General features: G+C 38.1%; 2 protein-coding genes across 4 annotated transcripts in view; one reads left to right on the top strand and one right to left on the bottom strand.

Moving 5' to 3' along the window:
• Nucleotides 1-2,259, top strand: part of btsz (bitesize) — a 28,429-nt gene extending 26,170 nt beyond the window's left edge. For all 3 annotated transcript variants that reach the window (XM_065300186.1, XM_065300187.1, XM_065300188.1), the window contains exons 6-10: nt 460-650; nt 733-1,182; nt 1,242-1,426; nt 1,489-1,697; nt 1,753-2,259. In XM_065300186.1, coding sequence (XP_065156258.1) covers nt 460-650; nt 733-1,182; nt 1,242-1,426; nt 1,489-1,697; nt 1,753-1,895 — 1,178 coding nt within the window. In that variant the 3' untranslated portion in view covers nt 1,896-2,259. The remainder of the gene's footprint in view (nt 1-459; nt 651-732; nt 1,183-1,241; nt 1,427-1,488; nt 1,698-1,752) is intronic.
• LOC135790133 (dnaJ homolog subfamily C member 8) lies at nt 2,232-4,059 on the bottom strand. Its single transcript, XM_065300189.1, has 4 exons — nt 3,902-4,059; nt 3,456-3,776; nt 2,785-3,024; nt 2,232-2,705 (listed from the first exon to the last, which is right to left on the bottom strand). The coding sequence occupies exons 1-4, from the start codon at nt 3,941-3,943 to the stop codon at nt 2,568-2,570; spliced, it is 741 nt and encodes a 246-aa protein (XP_065156261.1). The 5' UTR covers nt 3,944-4,059; the 3' UTR covers nt 2,232-2,567.
• Between the last annotated feature and the right edge of the window lie 11,985 nt (nt 4,060-16,044).

The following is a 16,044-nucleotide window of genomic DNA, read 5'->3' as shown; positions in this document are numbered from 1 at the left end:
CTGTGTCACTTGGCTCACTTTTATTTGATGTCTGTTTTGAACGAACACATGTTTGTTGTGTGCTATGTATAAATTACAACTTTCCAAATTTAATGTTTACAATGAAAACTGCTGTGCATGTGCGAATTTGCATTTGCATTTTGCCTCTAGTGATAAATTGATCGTAAAATAATTTCAACGTTAAAGAGAAAAAATGAATGTGATTAAGAATTAATGCTCTCATTGTGTTACTTTTAGCTTTAATCTGAAATATTTTATTCTTCTGACGTGACTATAGGTCAATGATAGAATTGTATTCGGTTCTTGATTCAAATGCTTGCGATTCCCACGAGAATCGCGCATTGTTTGGTGATTTTTCGATGAACTTTCTAGCACATTGTTCGTTCGTCACGTCGACATCTGAAGATGCTTACTTTTCTTATATATTTTCCATGCAACTAATTTTTTGCTCATTTGCAGACGACGTGAGCATCAGCGAAGCTCACTCCTCACCGATGTTGACACCGCGCTCGGCAAAGAGCGCGACGCCGTCCCCGGTCGCCCACAAGTCTGCGAGGTCTTTGGGAAGTCAAGAATGGCAGCACAACGAGGAGGATATAGATCATCTAGTTGCAATACATTCGAAAAGGAATAGTTTATCCAATTTAGGGGTAAGTTTAACGCCAATTTCAGCAACATGGTGTTAACCAACACTTTTGTGCCTTAAATTTTCTAAATTCAATTGTTTTTCAGAATCGTTCCGATTCGATGGCAAGTGTGTACTCAGGAGCTGGTGAAGGACGTTATGGCACCGTGGCAGTCAAAGGACAAGTCGAGTTTGGTTTACAGTACAATTATAAAGCAGGCGCTTTGGAAATCAACGTCAAACAATGCCGAGATCTGGCCGCAGTGGATAGCAAGCGAAATCGTTCAGATCCTTACGTAAAAGTATACCTCTTGCCGGACAAGTCCAAGAGTGGCAAACGCAAGACAAAAGTGAAAAAGCACACATTAAACCCTATCTTTGACGAGTGTCTCAAGTTCCATATGTCGTTAAGTGGACTGGAAACACGCACACTCTGGTTGACCGTGTGGCACTCCGATATGTTCGGACGAAATGACTTCCTCGGAGAGGTCATGATGACTTTAGAGAATAAAGTCTTCGATGACCCCACGCCAATGTGGTATAATTTACAAGAACGCGTAAGTTTTACTAACTTGCTAATAAAATATATTCTAAAATATTAATTAATTGTTTGCAGACTGAACCCTTTGATGATCTATCGTTCAAAGGTGACATCCTAGTGGGGTTGAAGTTTGTACCGCCAGATATGACGGTGCATAAAAAAGGAAAGCGCTCGAGAGGAGCACTACACGTCCTCGTGAAGGAAGCGAAATCATTGACGGCTGTGAAAGCGAACGGAACCTCAGATCCGTTTTGTAAAAGGTAATAAACTTACTATTAATTAACAAAAATGACAAATACCATAATATTTTTACCTTTTTCAGTTATTTGCTGCCAGATAAAGGACGTCACAGTAAACAGAAGACGTCTGTAATCCGCAGAACAGTGAACCCAGTCTGGAATCACACATTTGTGTACGATGACGTTACTTTACAGGAGTTGGCCGAACGATGCTTGGAGTTGACGATATGGGATCACGATAGACTTGCTAGCAATGAATTTGTTGGGGGGGTTAGATTCTCATTAGGCACAGGTACTTACAAAACAAAATATTTTCAATTTCCACGCTCTAACTTTAAAATTTGTAGGTAAAACTTATGGAAAGTCTGTCGATTGGATGGACGCATCTGGTAAGGAGTTGTCCCTATGGAAGAGTATGCTGGAACGTCCCAATTTCTGGGTGGAAGCATGCGTATCCTTACGGTCGTCGCTCGAACACCGGACGTCGTAGCGCCGATAAAATAATCAAGTTTATTTAAATATTACTTGCTGATAACGACCATATTAGGAGTAATACTGCGTCACATAGTTAATGTTGTTATAAGCGATTGTCGTTTGTATGATATGATAATGATAACCGTGTTTTGTTCTATTTTTGTGTTTGGTCGAAAACTATTGTACATGATATTTTTTCTATCCTACGATTTATTTCGATTTGACTCATATATCAATGCGTATTTGCTAACAAATGAAAACGTGATTGTGTGGTGCCTATGAACGAAACCAAATGATCTGAGGCGTTTTGTTTTACACACACACACACATATATATATATATAAAATATAAATGATTAATAAAAAACATATATTTTTAAATTTGTTTGTCACCATCATTATCAACACTGTTCAACATTAATTTTTTTGTTTATGTATTCTCGACAACTTCCAAGCGTCATTATGATCATTTGTGATTATGATGCTGAACGTTTCACACGCAGAATGAAGAAAATTAATATAAATAAATATGCTATTCTGTGGCTTCAGGGCTGGGCTAACATCGGTGGATGGAGCTAGTTTGCTATGGGATTATTAATACCATCAAGTCACGCGCTCGCGTTCGTTTAGTTTAACACGTTTAACACGCAGAAAACATTAAATTAGCACTTAGATTATTTAATTGCCGTTTATCGCGTCTCAGGTTTGTTCTTGGGCGGTTTAAACATTTTTATCTTTTTATTCGTCTTCTCCTTTTTATCTTTCTTTTTCGCTGATCCACCAGCTTGAAACGTCTGCCAGCTATCGACACGATTTTGTCGAGATTCCTATAATAAACATTTGAAGAACAAATTGATTTAAATTTCATAAAATGTAGAAAATTTAAAAATATTGATATGTAAATACCTCAAAATTCTTCTGCCACTCTTTCTGAGCTTTCTGTTGCTCCTCTTCTTCGATTTCCGATTCGCGTTTGCGTTTTCTTTCCTCTTGTGCTCGGTCAGCTAGATCGCGCCTTTTCCTCTCCATATCTGCAAAAAGTTTCATTGTAAGAACATAAACGGCATGTTTATATTTTTCTGGGTCGTCTTCTGGCACGGCGCCATCTTTGCCTTCTTTTTTGGCTTTTTTGCGTTTCTCTGCAAGCTACAATCACATTGATAATTAAAGCCGTTAAGCACATATTGCACCAGATATCGCACTCTCACTACAAGACTAGCAACGTGACATAACTATATTCATTACAATGTTCTCTGAATGAAAGCATCACTTGGTAAAACATCAACTTCTTTTGGTGGGGTTCATTTCCTAAAACTCTTCAGTTTCTGTAAAAGAAATACACAACACAATATATATACTCAAATAAAAACAATTCAAGAGCCCTGTGTATAAAAATATAAATGAACAACAATAGTTCTTCTATTAATTTGTATAAAAACTTATAATAAACATGTAATAATAATTTAATTAATGTTTTGGTTGTAAATTTTTGTGTTCTACCAACCCCAACTATATTTACATTAGTTGATCTTGTAGTGAAAGTGCAATATACTATAATATCTATGAGCAATACCAACCATTATGTCTGTTCGGCCTTTGGCTTCCTCAATAACATCAAGACACTTTTTTCTAGTTTCATCACTCTCCAATGTTTTCCATGCTTTATTCAGAATTTCAAAAGCTTGCTGTGCTCGGTCTGCATCATCCTGATTCTTATCAGGATGCACCAATATAGAGTATTTTCGATATGTTTTCTTAATTTGTTCAACTGGTGTGTCTGGGTCAACTTGCAATACTTCGAAGGGGTTCAGATTAAAGTATGTAGAACCAGGCCGTAATAAACGATCAATTTGTTGTTTGGACGTCAGTACTGAGTCTCTTTTTTCAATTGCTTTTACCTGCCAGAGTAAACATTGAATTACTTTTAATTTTAATGATTGTTTACCAAACTGTTGCATTGTTATTGATGTTCAAGAGGAAAGAAAATCACGCAGAAAGAAGGAATGAAATGATTTGGACTTACCTCTGAATAGTACTCAGAGAATTCCTCCTCCTTCTCAGTCATGATTGTTGGTAAATAACAACGTTGAGAGTGATAAGATATTTATTTTATGGCAATTTACTCTGTTCTCTCGATAATAATAACCTACATATCGTAAACGACATTGAAGTTATCTGAAATGTAGGTATCGTTGTCGCTGTTGTTTCCTCTAGCAAAGTACTTATCTGACTAGAACAACGTGCTGCTCATAGATGGCAGTTCCAGTCCAAAGTTTTAATAAAATTAAATAAACTTTGAGGTGAACATTAAAAATTAGTTACAGACTTATGATATTGATAACATAGAACATAGATAAATTCTATGCTTTGGTCTATACTTATTAAATAGGCTATTGTTTACTTACTCTTGTATGCTTGTTTGCTACATCTATAATAATGTTCTTTTTTATCTGTGATTTCAATCTGGCATAATGAAGAAAACTTAATATTAAACTAACAAAAAATATCCCCATATGAAGGTAAATAGGCAAATAGAAAAACTGTCAGCAGGTTTGTGTCTAGTTAATTTATTGGGAGTTTTAATTAACTTTTATAACAAATAATAATTTAGAACTTTGGTTTGGATTTACTTTTGACATCAACTTTGAATGCTCTTTTTTGGGAATTAAGTCAAAGTAAATTAACAAAAATTAAAATGTAGAATTTGTCATAAGGTCAAAGTAAATAATTATAATCTTTTTGAGCATCATTAAAAAGTTGTGACGCAATTACAGGCCCAGAAATTAAAGTAAATACGTTAATTAACCAATCAAAACATATCATGAAAGTAAATATTAATGTTTTTTCAAAGAACACTTGAATAAGTCAATTCATTGTAGAATGAAAGTATGAATAAAATTTATGAATGATATCAATTCTGAATTACAGATTCAAATAAATACCAATTTTACGTTACTTTACTTTACTGGTTAGGTAATTTCATTCTAAATAACGTGGAAAACTTAAACAAATAATTGCTTTGTTTATTATTTATTTATACAAAACCCTTTTTGCTAAAACACCTAAAATTTCAACCCGCGCACGATATTCATCGCGACGTGTCTTCAGATAAGTACGCGTTTTGTTGTGCTAAACTAAACTATTTAGTATTCAAAATACGAAGAGGTAGAAACGCGCACCGGGGGCAAAACGCCGCCTCTGCTCCGCTCGTTTACTTCGCAGTTACAGTCGAGTCATGCATATTCATGGCGTTCGTAATTAATCATCAAGTGTTGTAGTCGGCGCGGTGGCAGCTTTTACAAAAGCGCCCGGCCAACCCTAAATGCAAAAACCCGCCAAGAGAAACTGCAAAATATGGGCCCTCTTCATGCCTTTGAAGCTTCCAACAATGAAATTTCAAAGTTTATACTAAAGGAAACTAAACTAAACCAATATTTTGCTTATAAAATGCATAATTTTTGTGGATATGCTTGGAAATCTGCGCCATTTTGTTGAGATTTAACGGATTTTTGTATTTGAAAGCAAAATGAAAACAAAACACGCACAATTATTAAAGCAAATGAAAATTTATGAATTATAATAAATATAAATCGTTTACAACTGCGTGTTTGCGCGCTTTCACGCTATGCTTTGCTCTACAAAGTAAATGTCTTTGCGACGTTAAGCTCAATTAACGTCGCATTGGTGCGCTGAAATGCCGCGCCGTTTTGCATAAGTTAATTATGAGTTATTAGGAACTTAGAGCCGTGTCGGCGTGGGGCGGCGCGGGGGGGCGCAGGGCGAGCGAAACGAAAGATGAAGTGCGCACCGCCGTATTTAATGTTTATGCATTGTATCTTTGCAAATGTGAACAATAGAGCACACTTTCGGCATCTCTTCTTCTATTCTTCGCCGCGTTGGCGGCGGCGGCGGAATCACGGCGCGCATAATCGCACAACGTGAACGTAACCATGGCGCACAATGCGAAAAGAGAGACAAATCTGAAGATTACGTGGGAGCTTTGCATTAATTTTGATTGCATAATGTGTTTCAAAATAAATTATTTATATCTTTAATGTGTGCATAGTTAATTATTTCTATAAAACTTTAAAAATAAAATAAAAATAATTTTAATAAACACTTACACCCATTACACCCATTATTTTTCCCTGCCTAATTTGTATCCAACGATGACACCCTGAAAAACCAACAGATAATATAATAAATCGTCGAATAACAAATACAATTTACCGCCACATTATTAGGCACAATGGAGAAATGAACACCATCTGTTGCCAATACACAGGGGCGACCCATCCAACTATCAGCAGTACATTTGCAAAAAAGACCATAATAGTGAAGCCAAGTCACACAGTGCAACCCTAAATCATATGGAAGAGGAGTAACTAGAGATAACTAGATATAAATACTGCTGGTGTATGTGTGTGTACTGCTGACTGTTTGAACTGGGCATTGTTGTGTAGCTTGTTCATACAAGGGACGAAAAAACACGCCTACTGGACTTTCTTTATCCATTCATATGAGATATGAACGAGGGATGAACAAAAAAGACAGCAGACAAATCGTATTTGAAAACATGTCATAATAAACGGCCAGTCATTAATTTATTACTATTTGGACTCCAAACGGATTCTGTTTTTATTATATGTGGATTTAGCAAGTAAGTAAATTCTCTTTTAATTTGCTTGAAAGTTTAGTTCACGTTTATTCTATACCCATACGCTAGTTCATTCTAAAGCTAGAGCGGGTTCTATCCTAGCTTCGGTTCCAACAACAAAACACGTGTAATAAAGTTAGTAGACAGGTTTAGTGGTTGGTAAGGTATGGCCGCGGCGCATAAGGTGCCCCGAACGCATCCCCTTCGACCGACCAGCGTCCACTGCTTCTGCCTTGGCCACAGCAGGTCCGTGGAGATAATAAAACTCAGTGCCTAAGCTTTCGGGCCGACAAAGCCGCGGCTGAGGTAAATTGCCGTGCGTGGATTACGCTGGGATTTGTTTAGGAGCTTCTGCCACCTGCAGGACGACGCGCTCTCCACAACCACTACCACCTCTTCGGCTGCATCTTTCCGAACAGGATACAAACACAAACAGGTAAGCTGGACATTGGCAAAAAGTCTCTATTGGCCACTCTAGAAGAGTCCTGATACTATACTAGTAGTGGTACAACCTGGGGCAGGAAGAAACCTCGGCTCCGGGTTCTAAAACTAATTTGGTTATACACGTAAAGGACTTACACTTTATGTACGAGAGTATTACCTACATGGGAGGTGCATTTACACTGCGGGAAAACGTTGAGGTCCGAGGAATATAACACTTCGAGATAGGTGAAGCTGGAAAGCTCGGATTCTAGCAATATCACTTAAAATTGTTTTCCACTATTTTAGACTCTATTTACAGTGAATGAACATGGGCTAACTGCCGAATAGTAAACATTTAAATTAAATTAGTTTTATATCTACAAAGGAACAACAACAATCTTTAAAACTGCGAAAATAAATCCTCGGTTTTGTTTTCTTATTGATAGAGGAATTTCTATAGAGTAACCACAAACTAAATAAACAAACTCAACATTTTATCCTTTCTTTACCTTGCTGTGTATCTGTGCATCGTTCACACTTTCAGCAAACTCGGCGTTGCCGCAGACAATATATCATTCGAATATGAATTGTATGAGGTTATAACAACCAACAATGGACAGGCTGGTATTGTGATGTAAATATCAGGGATCTAGCCACCGCTAGCTACCCCTGGGCTGGAATATTCCTGCACGAAATGCAAACGTTTGCAACATTCGCAACGAGAGCAAACATTGCGGGGATCTTCGCCGCCATTGTCCGTTCCGCTCCGGCCTGGGATTAGATCGGTTATAACTTCGCCGACCGCGCACTTCCAACAAGGGCAGAGAACTATTGTTCCTTGGGGTTGCTTCCCGTACAGCAACAATGCGTCTTTGTTGTCCCAAGGCGTCAGCACATATTAACTCCTAATAATGATGATAACCAACAACACCGACAGGGACCTAGTGGTCGAAGTAGAGTTAGACCAGGTAGTAATATCACCTAGTGTAGATGTTTTCAAGGAGTATTAGGAATTTGTCCGCCTTTTGTGCACCATTGTCCTATGGTTAAACCCATTTTAAACAACTTTTATTCATGCTGCTGTATTAAACGATTAGCGCACAAAAGAAACGAGTTCTAACCTTTAAAAAAATGATTTATTAAGTGATAACCAACGTTCGAAATCAATGTTGATCCGTGGATTACAAGAAAATGCAAGGATATTAACTATTTATTTAGTTTTTATTTCAAGTAGATTTATTCCGTGATTCTTACAGTTGATTCCCACAGCTCACGTTTATCGCAGTGCATCACATCAGGTTATATCCAATAATAGATATTATCCTGTAATAAAAGTTTCAATAACTCTATCATATCTAGAAAGCCACAAAATTGCACGGAATGTGGAAAGTGAATGGCGGTTACGAGTGGGTGAAATATAAAATAATGCCGTAAATTTTGCAACGTGCGACTTTTAGATAGCAGCCAATGTTTATTGTAACTTTTATTAAATTTATTGCGTTCATTACGCTTTACGGCTGTTACTACCTACCGATATTGGCAGAGAGGAGCGCGATTCATCATTTACCTGGCTGCTCGCTGTTTGTGACACGACAAAAAATGTATTTATCAAACGCGCTCGCGGCGCGATATCGTCGTTTTGTGATTGATTTACGACCACTCACGGCACGGCGCAGATGCAACTGATAAACGTCACTCACGCACTCACTGTAAATTATTTATATTCACCATTTTCAAATTCCACGTATCATTCATACACGTATCGCATATGGTCACGTATTAACTTGTAACATATTTTAGTTATTTATGTAAATATATTAATATTAATATAATATATCTTAAATAAAATATCCTGCAAATAAAAAATATTCTATGTTTGTTTAATATTTTCCGGCTTAATTCTTGATTATCCGTTTGAAATACACGCTTCAATAGAGTATTACTTGTTGTGTTTGTTGTTTCAATATGAATGCTTGTTGCGGGTTGTTGTTGCATCCGCATTAAATTCCTCTCAGTCATTGTCGTTGTTGCAATGCTTTCGCTGGTCGCCGGTGGCAAAGTGCAAGCTTTCCAGGTGAACGCCAACCGGAAGCCGCGCTTATCGAGGCGAGCAAGTCGTCGGCGTTACTCCGCAACCGCCGCCGCTTCCGCCGCATTCCGGCATTCAGATGGGATAATAATCCGGAGCGCATTACGCAAAGTCTTTGCTAGTCCTTCGCTTAGTCCTTTCGCCAAGCCGGCTGCCACAGACACAATCATAGGGATATGTACCAGTACTTGCAGCAGCTCCCAACACCAACAGTGGAATCACCGGCATCAAAGACTGGATCGAATTGAATTGCTTCGACGTCCTCGTATCTAGAAATCTAGGCATTCGAGGATATTCTGAACTAGATACTAAGCTGTTTTGTTGTTTACCTTTGTACACCAAAGTGAATTGAATATTCTAAATAATCCAACCGGTGTAATATAATATCTCGGTGCGTTTTTGTAATTTGCTAATTATTCTTTTATTGGATTGATGTCCGAAGATCAGAAGATGTTGATTACGATTAGGATGTTTTTCCTGGCGGGCGCAACAACAAAAAACCACTTGCTGTAAAATTGACGTTAATCGGAATTGGGTTTCCTGGAGCCAGCCGGAGGGTGCATGCGAATGACAGATTAGACACGTAAAGGCATGGACAGACGCACGCCAACATCCGACCCCGATCCGGCCTAATTCAATAAGCGTTAGCTGAAGCCAAGCACAAAAGTTGGGTAAATAATATTTTGCTTTGAACATTTGAGCACAAGTTCAAAGCGCATCTACACCTCCAACAACCGAATACCAAGTTCATCTCATGTTACATCAGATTATATGGATGGATACAAAATGTATCGGAGGTGTAGGCGCGTGCACGCTGATAGACATTGACGGGAGGTTGGTAATTTTATGCACACAGGAAAAGGAAGCGCCGAATAGAGGAGGGAATTGGTTCAGTGTAATTACAATTGCCGCAGCTCAACCGATGCTCGATTTGGGGCCTGGCACGTGACCAGACACGTGGTGATAGGGCTCGTTGGGCTTGTTTAGAATAAACTAAACTCATTCGATGTAGGCGTATTTTATTAATCCAAATGGTTATTATCTAAATATTTAAAATTTAAGAAAACATTTTTTAAAATTTTTGTTTTTATGGTACCTGACTGCAAATCACTTAAAGTCATCACTAATATTTGGTCCAAAATACCTAGGTGTTTCTTGTTTACAGAAGAGTTTGCTTCTCAAATCCCGTCACAAACAAATCGCATTATGTGCAATGTGCACACACTTGCCAAGTGTGGTGTCGACGACGGCAGCAATGAGATCAGAACCCGATCGGTGCGAGATGGTAAAACAAGAGGTATTTTCGTTCTGCATCGTGGCGGTAATCCGTGGCGCAGGCCGCCGGGCACGACCGTTGCCTTAGCGCGAGCGATTGAGGTACCCCTATCCTCCGAAACAAGCTATTGACACGTGTATCAGGATAGATTTTCGCACGTGTCAAGTAAACAACATACCAAAAGGATCGGATGCACCATGCATATGCATTTTATTGAAACATTATTTATTTAGATTTCATTTAAATGAGAATACTAATGTTTTAGTTTAATTTATTCATCGAATTACTATTTTAATCTAGCAATTACACGTTTGCCAAAATTTGCGTTAGTGCAAAAAATCCATTTAATTAACAACGAAAATCACCGAATAATTGAAAACAAAATGTCCTATCCGACAAAACGCGACGCACTACAGCTCTAGCCGTAATACACTTAAAGTACTATAGTTCCATGGTGACATGAAGCGCAATCGTTTGTGAAATTCCAATTAGAACACCGGATTAAAGCGTCGAAATATCATTCTAGGCCAAGCCGGAATGCCGGCAATCACACTGAACCGCATGATTTTCCTCACTATTTCCACACATACATACAGCGACAGTCATGGAGCAAAAGTTACAATTAATTAATTTTTTCGCAGCTGACTCAAATCCCACTAAATGTAACTGGTCGAGCAGTAAAGTGATATTGGCTCGGCGCGAAATCTGTAAATGTGCATCGAAATTAAAAATCGACTTTGCAGCATGCGGCGCGATTGGAAATTGATTTTAAATGCCACCCAGCGCCGAATACGGGATTAACGTTATTACCAACATCGGTTTGCTTTTTCGATATTGCTCTCGAAGCCAGGATTACACGTTTTGATCTTTTGTTTTTATGTTAATATTTTAATTAACAAAACTCTATTCAAAATTTTAGTATTTAACGCAAGAAAAAAGAAAAACGTTGTTCAAAATGCATTGTGGTTTTTAACGACGTGTCTTTTATGTGTATGTGTGTGCCTGAAATGGAAATTTAAATTCACCCTCTTGTGTCGTGAGGTCTTCTTTATATTTTTTGCGTTTTCCGTGCGCTGCCACCGCGCGTTTCCTTCGAATCCACTTTTTTTGTCTCCTTTTCAGGGATCCCATGGAAAATACCGCCCCCCCGAGTGCGTGTTTCCACATTTCTAGTCTCGCCACCCTTCGAAAATGAGAACCTTGCCGACGACACCAACGGCCCCCAAGCCGCACCGAAGGATATAAAAAGAGAAACATAATTTTAAGTTATGTAATCCTCTCACGGACCGACGACACGTTTCCATTAGCATAAACATTCGTTTTTTATTTGTACCATTAATAAAGCAAATATTGGGCCGGCACGCTCTCGCCTTCTAGTCGTGAGTTGAGAGTTGGCGTTTCGTGAAAAAGTGCGCAGGGGGTGCGCAACAAAGATTTGCGCTGAAAAGGGGGCAGCATGCACGCGCGGGCGTAAAACGGGATCGTAAAACGCGGCGTGCCGAGTTTGCAGACGTTCGCAGTGAGGAGAATCTTGATTTCAAATTAGGTTCGCCCACAAACGAATGTGAGCGATGTGCGAAATGCGATGAAATGAAATGGAATTGCGCAGAGGCGCTGCTGGTGGCTTTAAAAAACAAAACAACGTGTGGGAAGCAAACAGTATTAAACTAACAAGGGTGGCGCTTGCCGTACTCAGATTCGAAAAAATAATAATATCGTATTGTGGTCGTCGTCTTCGAGTGGCGTGTGACAGATTGTTCGTGTTTATAAAATTTAAAATTCAATTTTATTATTTAGGGTTGTCAGTCAAGTGTTTGCATTCATCACAATCAAATTCAATTTTAAAATTATTCATATTATTATTTTTACTCATGTTTTACATTTAATAATTTTTTTATAATTTAATAAAAATTTTTTTAACGTAAGATATTTTTTCATTATTGACAGATTGAGTTCATTTATATTTCTCATATAACCGTTTGAAAATTTCTATTATCATTGCAATCATTTATCTTAACCTTGCCAAACAAATAAAACCAATACAATGAAGCCTGTCACACCGCGAAGGGCGCGCTGTTACTGGTAGAACGGGAAACACAAACGCAAAGGGATGACACCTTCCTCCGTGTTGTTTTGAACATCCCCTCACAATTTTACCCCAAATACAACATACCGTCTGTATTTACAATTCGCGTATTCTCTTCTTTTTTTATTAGAGCTTCTGTATGTTTAATATTTGCAGTATTTTAGTTTTTGCCCTTTTTACTCAATTTCTAGAAAAAAACTGCATGAGTTTAAATTGGCAATTTTTCACATTTTCCACTTTTCTTTTGACAACAATTCTTCCCTTTTGTGTTTTGTTCAATAATACGATTCTTGATCGAATCGTTTCCATCTATTTCCATCTGTATCTATACAATGCGCCACAATTTTTTTTCACTTTTCCCGAGCTGTGTTTGCAGTTGAATGAAACATGAACACCGAACGCCCGAGACTCAAGAGAGTATATATGGTTATACGAGTCTAGCGACGGAAATATGAATCAAACATCGATTTCGTGTTGCATTTCGCTTACATTTTGTGTAAATTCTCCACAGCGTGGCATCTCGACGGCGATATATCACAAGCGAACTATGTGTCCATGTCATCCGCGGCGGAATGGCAAAATGCATAAATCAAAGTATCAACCATTCAAAACGCCAACCGAGACGTTTTGCAACCGGTTTGAAACGCTATTAGAATTTGCCCCAATATATCGAGAGATAAAAATAACATTTGTGTTAAATTGAAGTTTTTTTCTTCTTTCCTTCATGAATATTTTGCAAACATTTGATTGTCGTTATCATATTCTGGATTTTTTTATTCTTTCTTTCAAATAACGTGTTAGTATGCGTTTATTTTTGGTCCGGGTTTGGGTGTCGAATCGTTTAGACATGATTAGGACCTCTTCGCATCACAGTAATGTATCGGCCACCCGCCGTGATGAAGATTGATAATGCACTCGCACGTTTTTGAGCCTAGCCTGCCTCCGCTCTGGTGAGCATCCCTCTCGCAAGTGTTTTTTATTCCATCAATTTTGCGAGCGCACCTGATGACTGTCGCAGCTTTCGTTTTTTTTTATTTTCATAAATTACCGATTAATCTGTTGGTGCAATCGTGTCGATACTCATTGCCATCTGTTCACAAATAAAAGTATTTCATTCAAATATTCGATAAACGATATTTAATTTGAAAATTAATGAAATTTGCAAATTTTTATTCAAGGGAATAAAAGTGAAATATTAAATTTTTTTGTTTGTATAATGAAACGACAAATTAGTATTTTGATGTTATGCAACGACATGGCTTCAAGGGCTAACGTTTTATTGCTGTCGGTACACATTAAGTGGCTGATAAGACGTCAAACATCAAACATCACGTTTGTGTATCTTGATGTAACATTACAATGCTATAATAAATGTAGAAGATACCAACTTTACTGCTGTATTAAATTATTTATTATATAGGCAAAACTTAAATTAACGCCATCTATCTCCAAATAATAAATAAATAAATAATCATTTTTGCAATACATCTCTCCAAATTATCCAATAACCACGCTTGATTATGATAACTTTAATTTTTAGTTTTTTATCTGATTAAAATTCACTTGCCACAATTCGATGTGGTCCAAATGGCACATCTGAAGAGATGCGAACAGATGATACGTATCATCATATCATCACACAATGTTTACATCTCTCTTTCTATGATTGTATCGTTTTTATCGTCGCATCATCACGCATCGCCTCGTGTGGTGCTAATATTCATATTTCACGCCACGTTAGATACGTCCAGAGTGTTGGCAATCCTTGGTTCTATCCGGAAGGGTAACCCCTCGTCATCTATGTCTCCTGTAGATACAACATTCTGACGCCTTCGTTCCCCATTCCCTTGCGAATGTAACAATCACCCTTTTCATAATTTTAATGGCAGCGCAGTGCACAGTTGCAACGCTCCAGTAAGTTTACAAGTGCAATGCATTCGAAGGGGTTGCACCAAGGGTGCATTGTTGTACTATTAGCAAGTGACCCAAAAGATTACCCATCGGGGAACAATAAAGTTCATCAATTACGTTTAAGGTTTGCCTCAAAACCAAATTTTTAATTTAAATATTTATCTTCAAATGGAATTTTTTTGGATGGAAATAAACTCTTAAAATTACATCATTTTTTGGCAATTAGGATCATAGAAAACAGTAGCTTATTTGAAAAAAACTAATGACTCGTCAATTTTATCACATTAATTTTTTTTGCCAACCGCCATTATCAAGTGTTCAGCCTTTGTAATACAAATTAATTGAAAGGAATTACTGCGGGCATTACGCAAGCTTAGCGGTAGTACTTGTAAGATATCACCATTATCACAGCGCCTTTGATTTTCGCCGATGGATCGATGACGACAATCCGATTAAAACCATTAGTCAATAACACTTTAGGAAAAAAATGTTATCATTTTCAAATCAAATATTGATTAACTGATATCTTCATACTAGCTACATTCAAATTCAATATACAAACTTATAATAAATTAAATATACCTAATAATTTATTTTTAATTTGTTTCTAATTATTAAAAAAAATTAAACAAATATTGAACTAAAATGTATTTGATATGTTTTTTGTAATGTGCTTATGGAGATATTTGAATTCCAATTCTGTTGGCCCTGTTGGATTGTCGTTGCGGCGTCTGGCGAGTTGCGCGGCGTCGTCGCACCGCCATGTTGGGCGCACGTCGCGCGCCACGCGGGAGCCACTCCTATCCCTGCTACTGGCCGATAAACAGTTATCTATATAGGCGGAGTTTGCCTGGATTTTGATTGACATCTTGTGATAACGCGAGGCACTTGTTCGGGAGTATGTTTTATTTCGATGCTGCTTCATTCATTTCCTTCCAACTCGTACGCGTCCCTGTTTGTCACCTTCGTCTCTCCTCTGATACCCGCATGAGTTGGGTTTTTCTATTTTCCGCAGGTTGCCACTTTCATTTTTTGCATCGCTTAACTTTGAGCGCGCGCCGCTTGCCGGGAAAATTGATTCCGTCAAGCACGTTGTTGCACCTTCGCAACCCTAAATCCCTAAAAAAACCCTAAACCTATCAAGCCTCTACTGCGATATAGAGATATTTTCTCTATAAAGAGATGAATTCAATATTTTTCTGTTCTATTTGGTTCAAGTTGAAGAAGACGCATTATTGATATTTTTCTGCCTGAACGAGTTGGAAAGTAATTTGCTGGAGTCCTGAATAGTGGGATGGTGCTCCCTTTGGGAGAGAGACCTTCTCCGGCAGTCTAGACGATTTTTACGACGCCTTTTTTGGCCTGCCTAGTTCACAACCCGCTCACATTTGCTATTCTCCTGCATGTGTATGTGTACGTACTTACTCAAGGTTTGCAAGCCCTCTTATAACTTTTCATCCGGCAGTTTACTAAAATAAATTTTCTTCTTACACCTTCGGTTTGCACCGAGAGAAAAAAGCACACTTTTCACGAGCAAACATAAACTTTAGAATTTCTTCATGTGAAAGCTCTGCGCAAGCCAATCTCTCCTAGGAGGCATTATTTTTGATATTGTGAGTTGGGCCGAACCCTTGCGGCACAAATCAATTTATTGCGCGAGCTCTTTAGGCGTTATTTGTTTCCTCGCCGGAACGTGAAGAAAAAGGGCACGAGGTCGTCCCTGA

This window comes from Atheta coriaria, unplaced genomic scaffold (assembly GCF_025399875.1).
Source record: "Atheta coriaria isolate IRGN ID8LTWV9N9 unplaced genomic scaffold, Caltech_Dcor_3.1 hic_scaffold_4_pilon, whole genome shotgun sequence".
NCBI lineage: Eukaryota > Metazoa > Arthropoda > Insecta > Coleoptera > Staphylinidae > Dalotia > Dalotia coriaria.
Note: the sequence above shows the minus strand (reverse complement) of the source record. Positions and strands in the feature narration are given on the sequence as shown.

Bases quoted from the DNA above. Each gene is read 5' to 3' on its own strand.
- LOC135790133 (XM_065300189.1), bottom strand. From the start codon at position 3,943: ATGACTGAGAAGGAGGAGGAATTCTCTGAGTACTATTCAGAG. The intron at 3,777-3,901 runs GTAAGTCCAAAT...TTACTCTGGCAG, and splicing joins TCTCTGAGTACTATTCAGAG to GTAAAAGCAATTGAAAAAAG. The intron at 3,025-3,455 runs GTTGGTATTGCT...ATGTGATTGTAG, and splicing joins AAGGCCGAACAGACATAATG to CTTGCAGAGAAACGCAAAAA.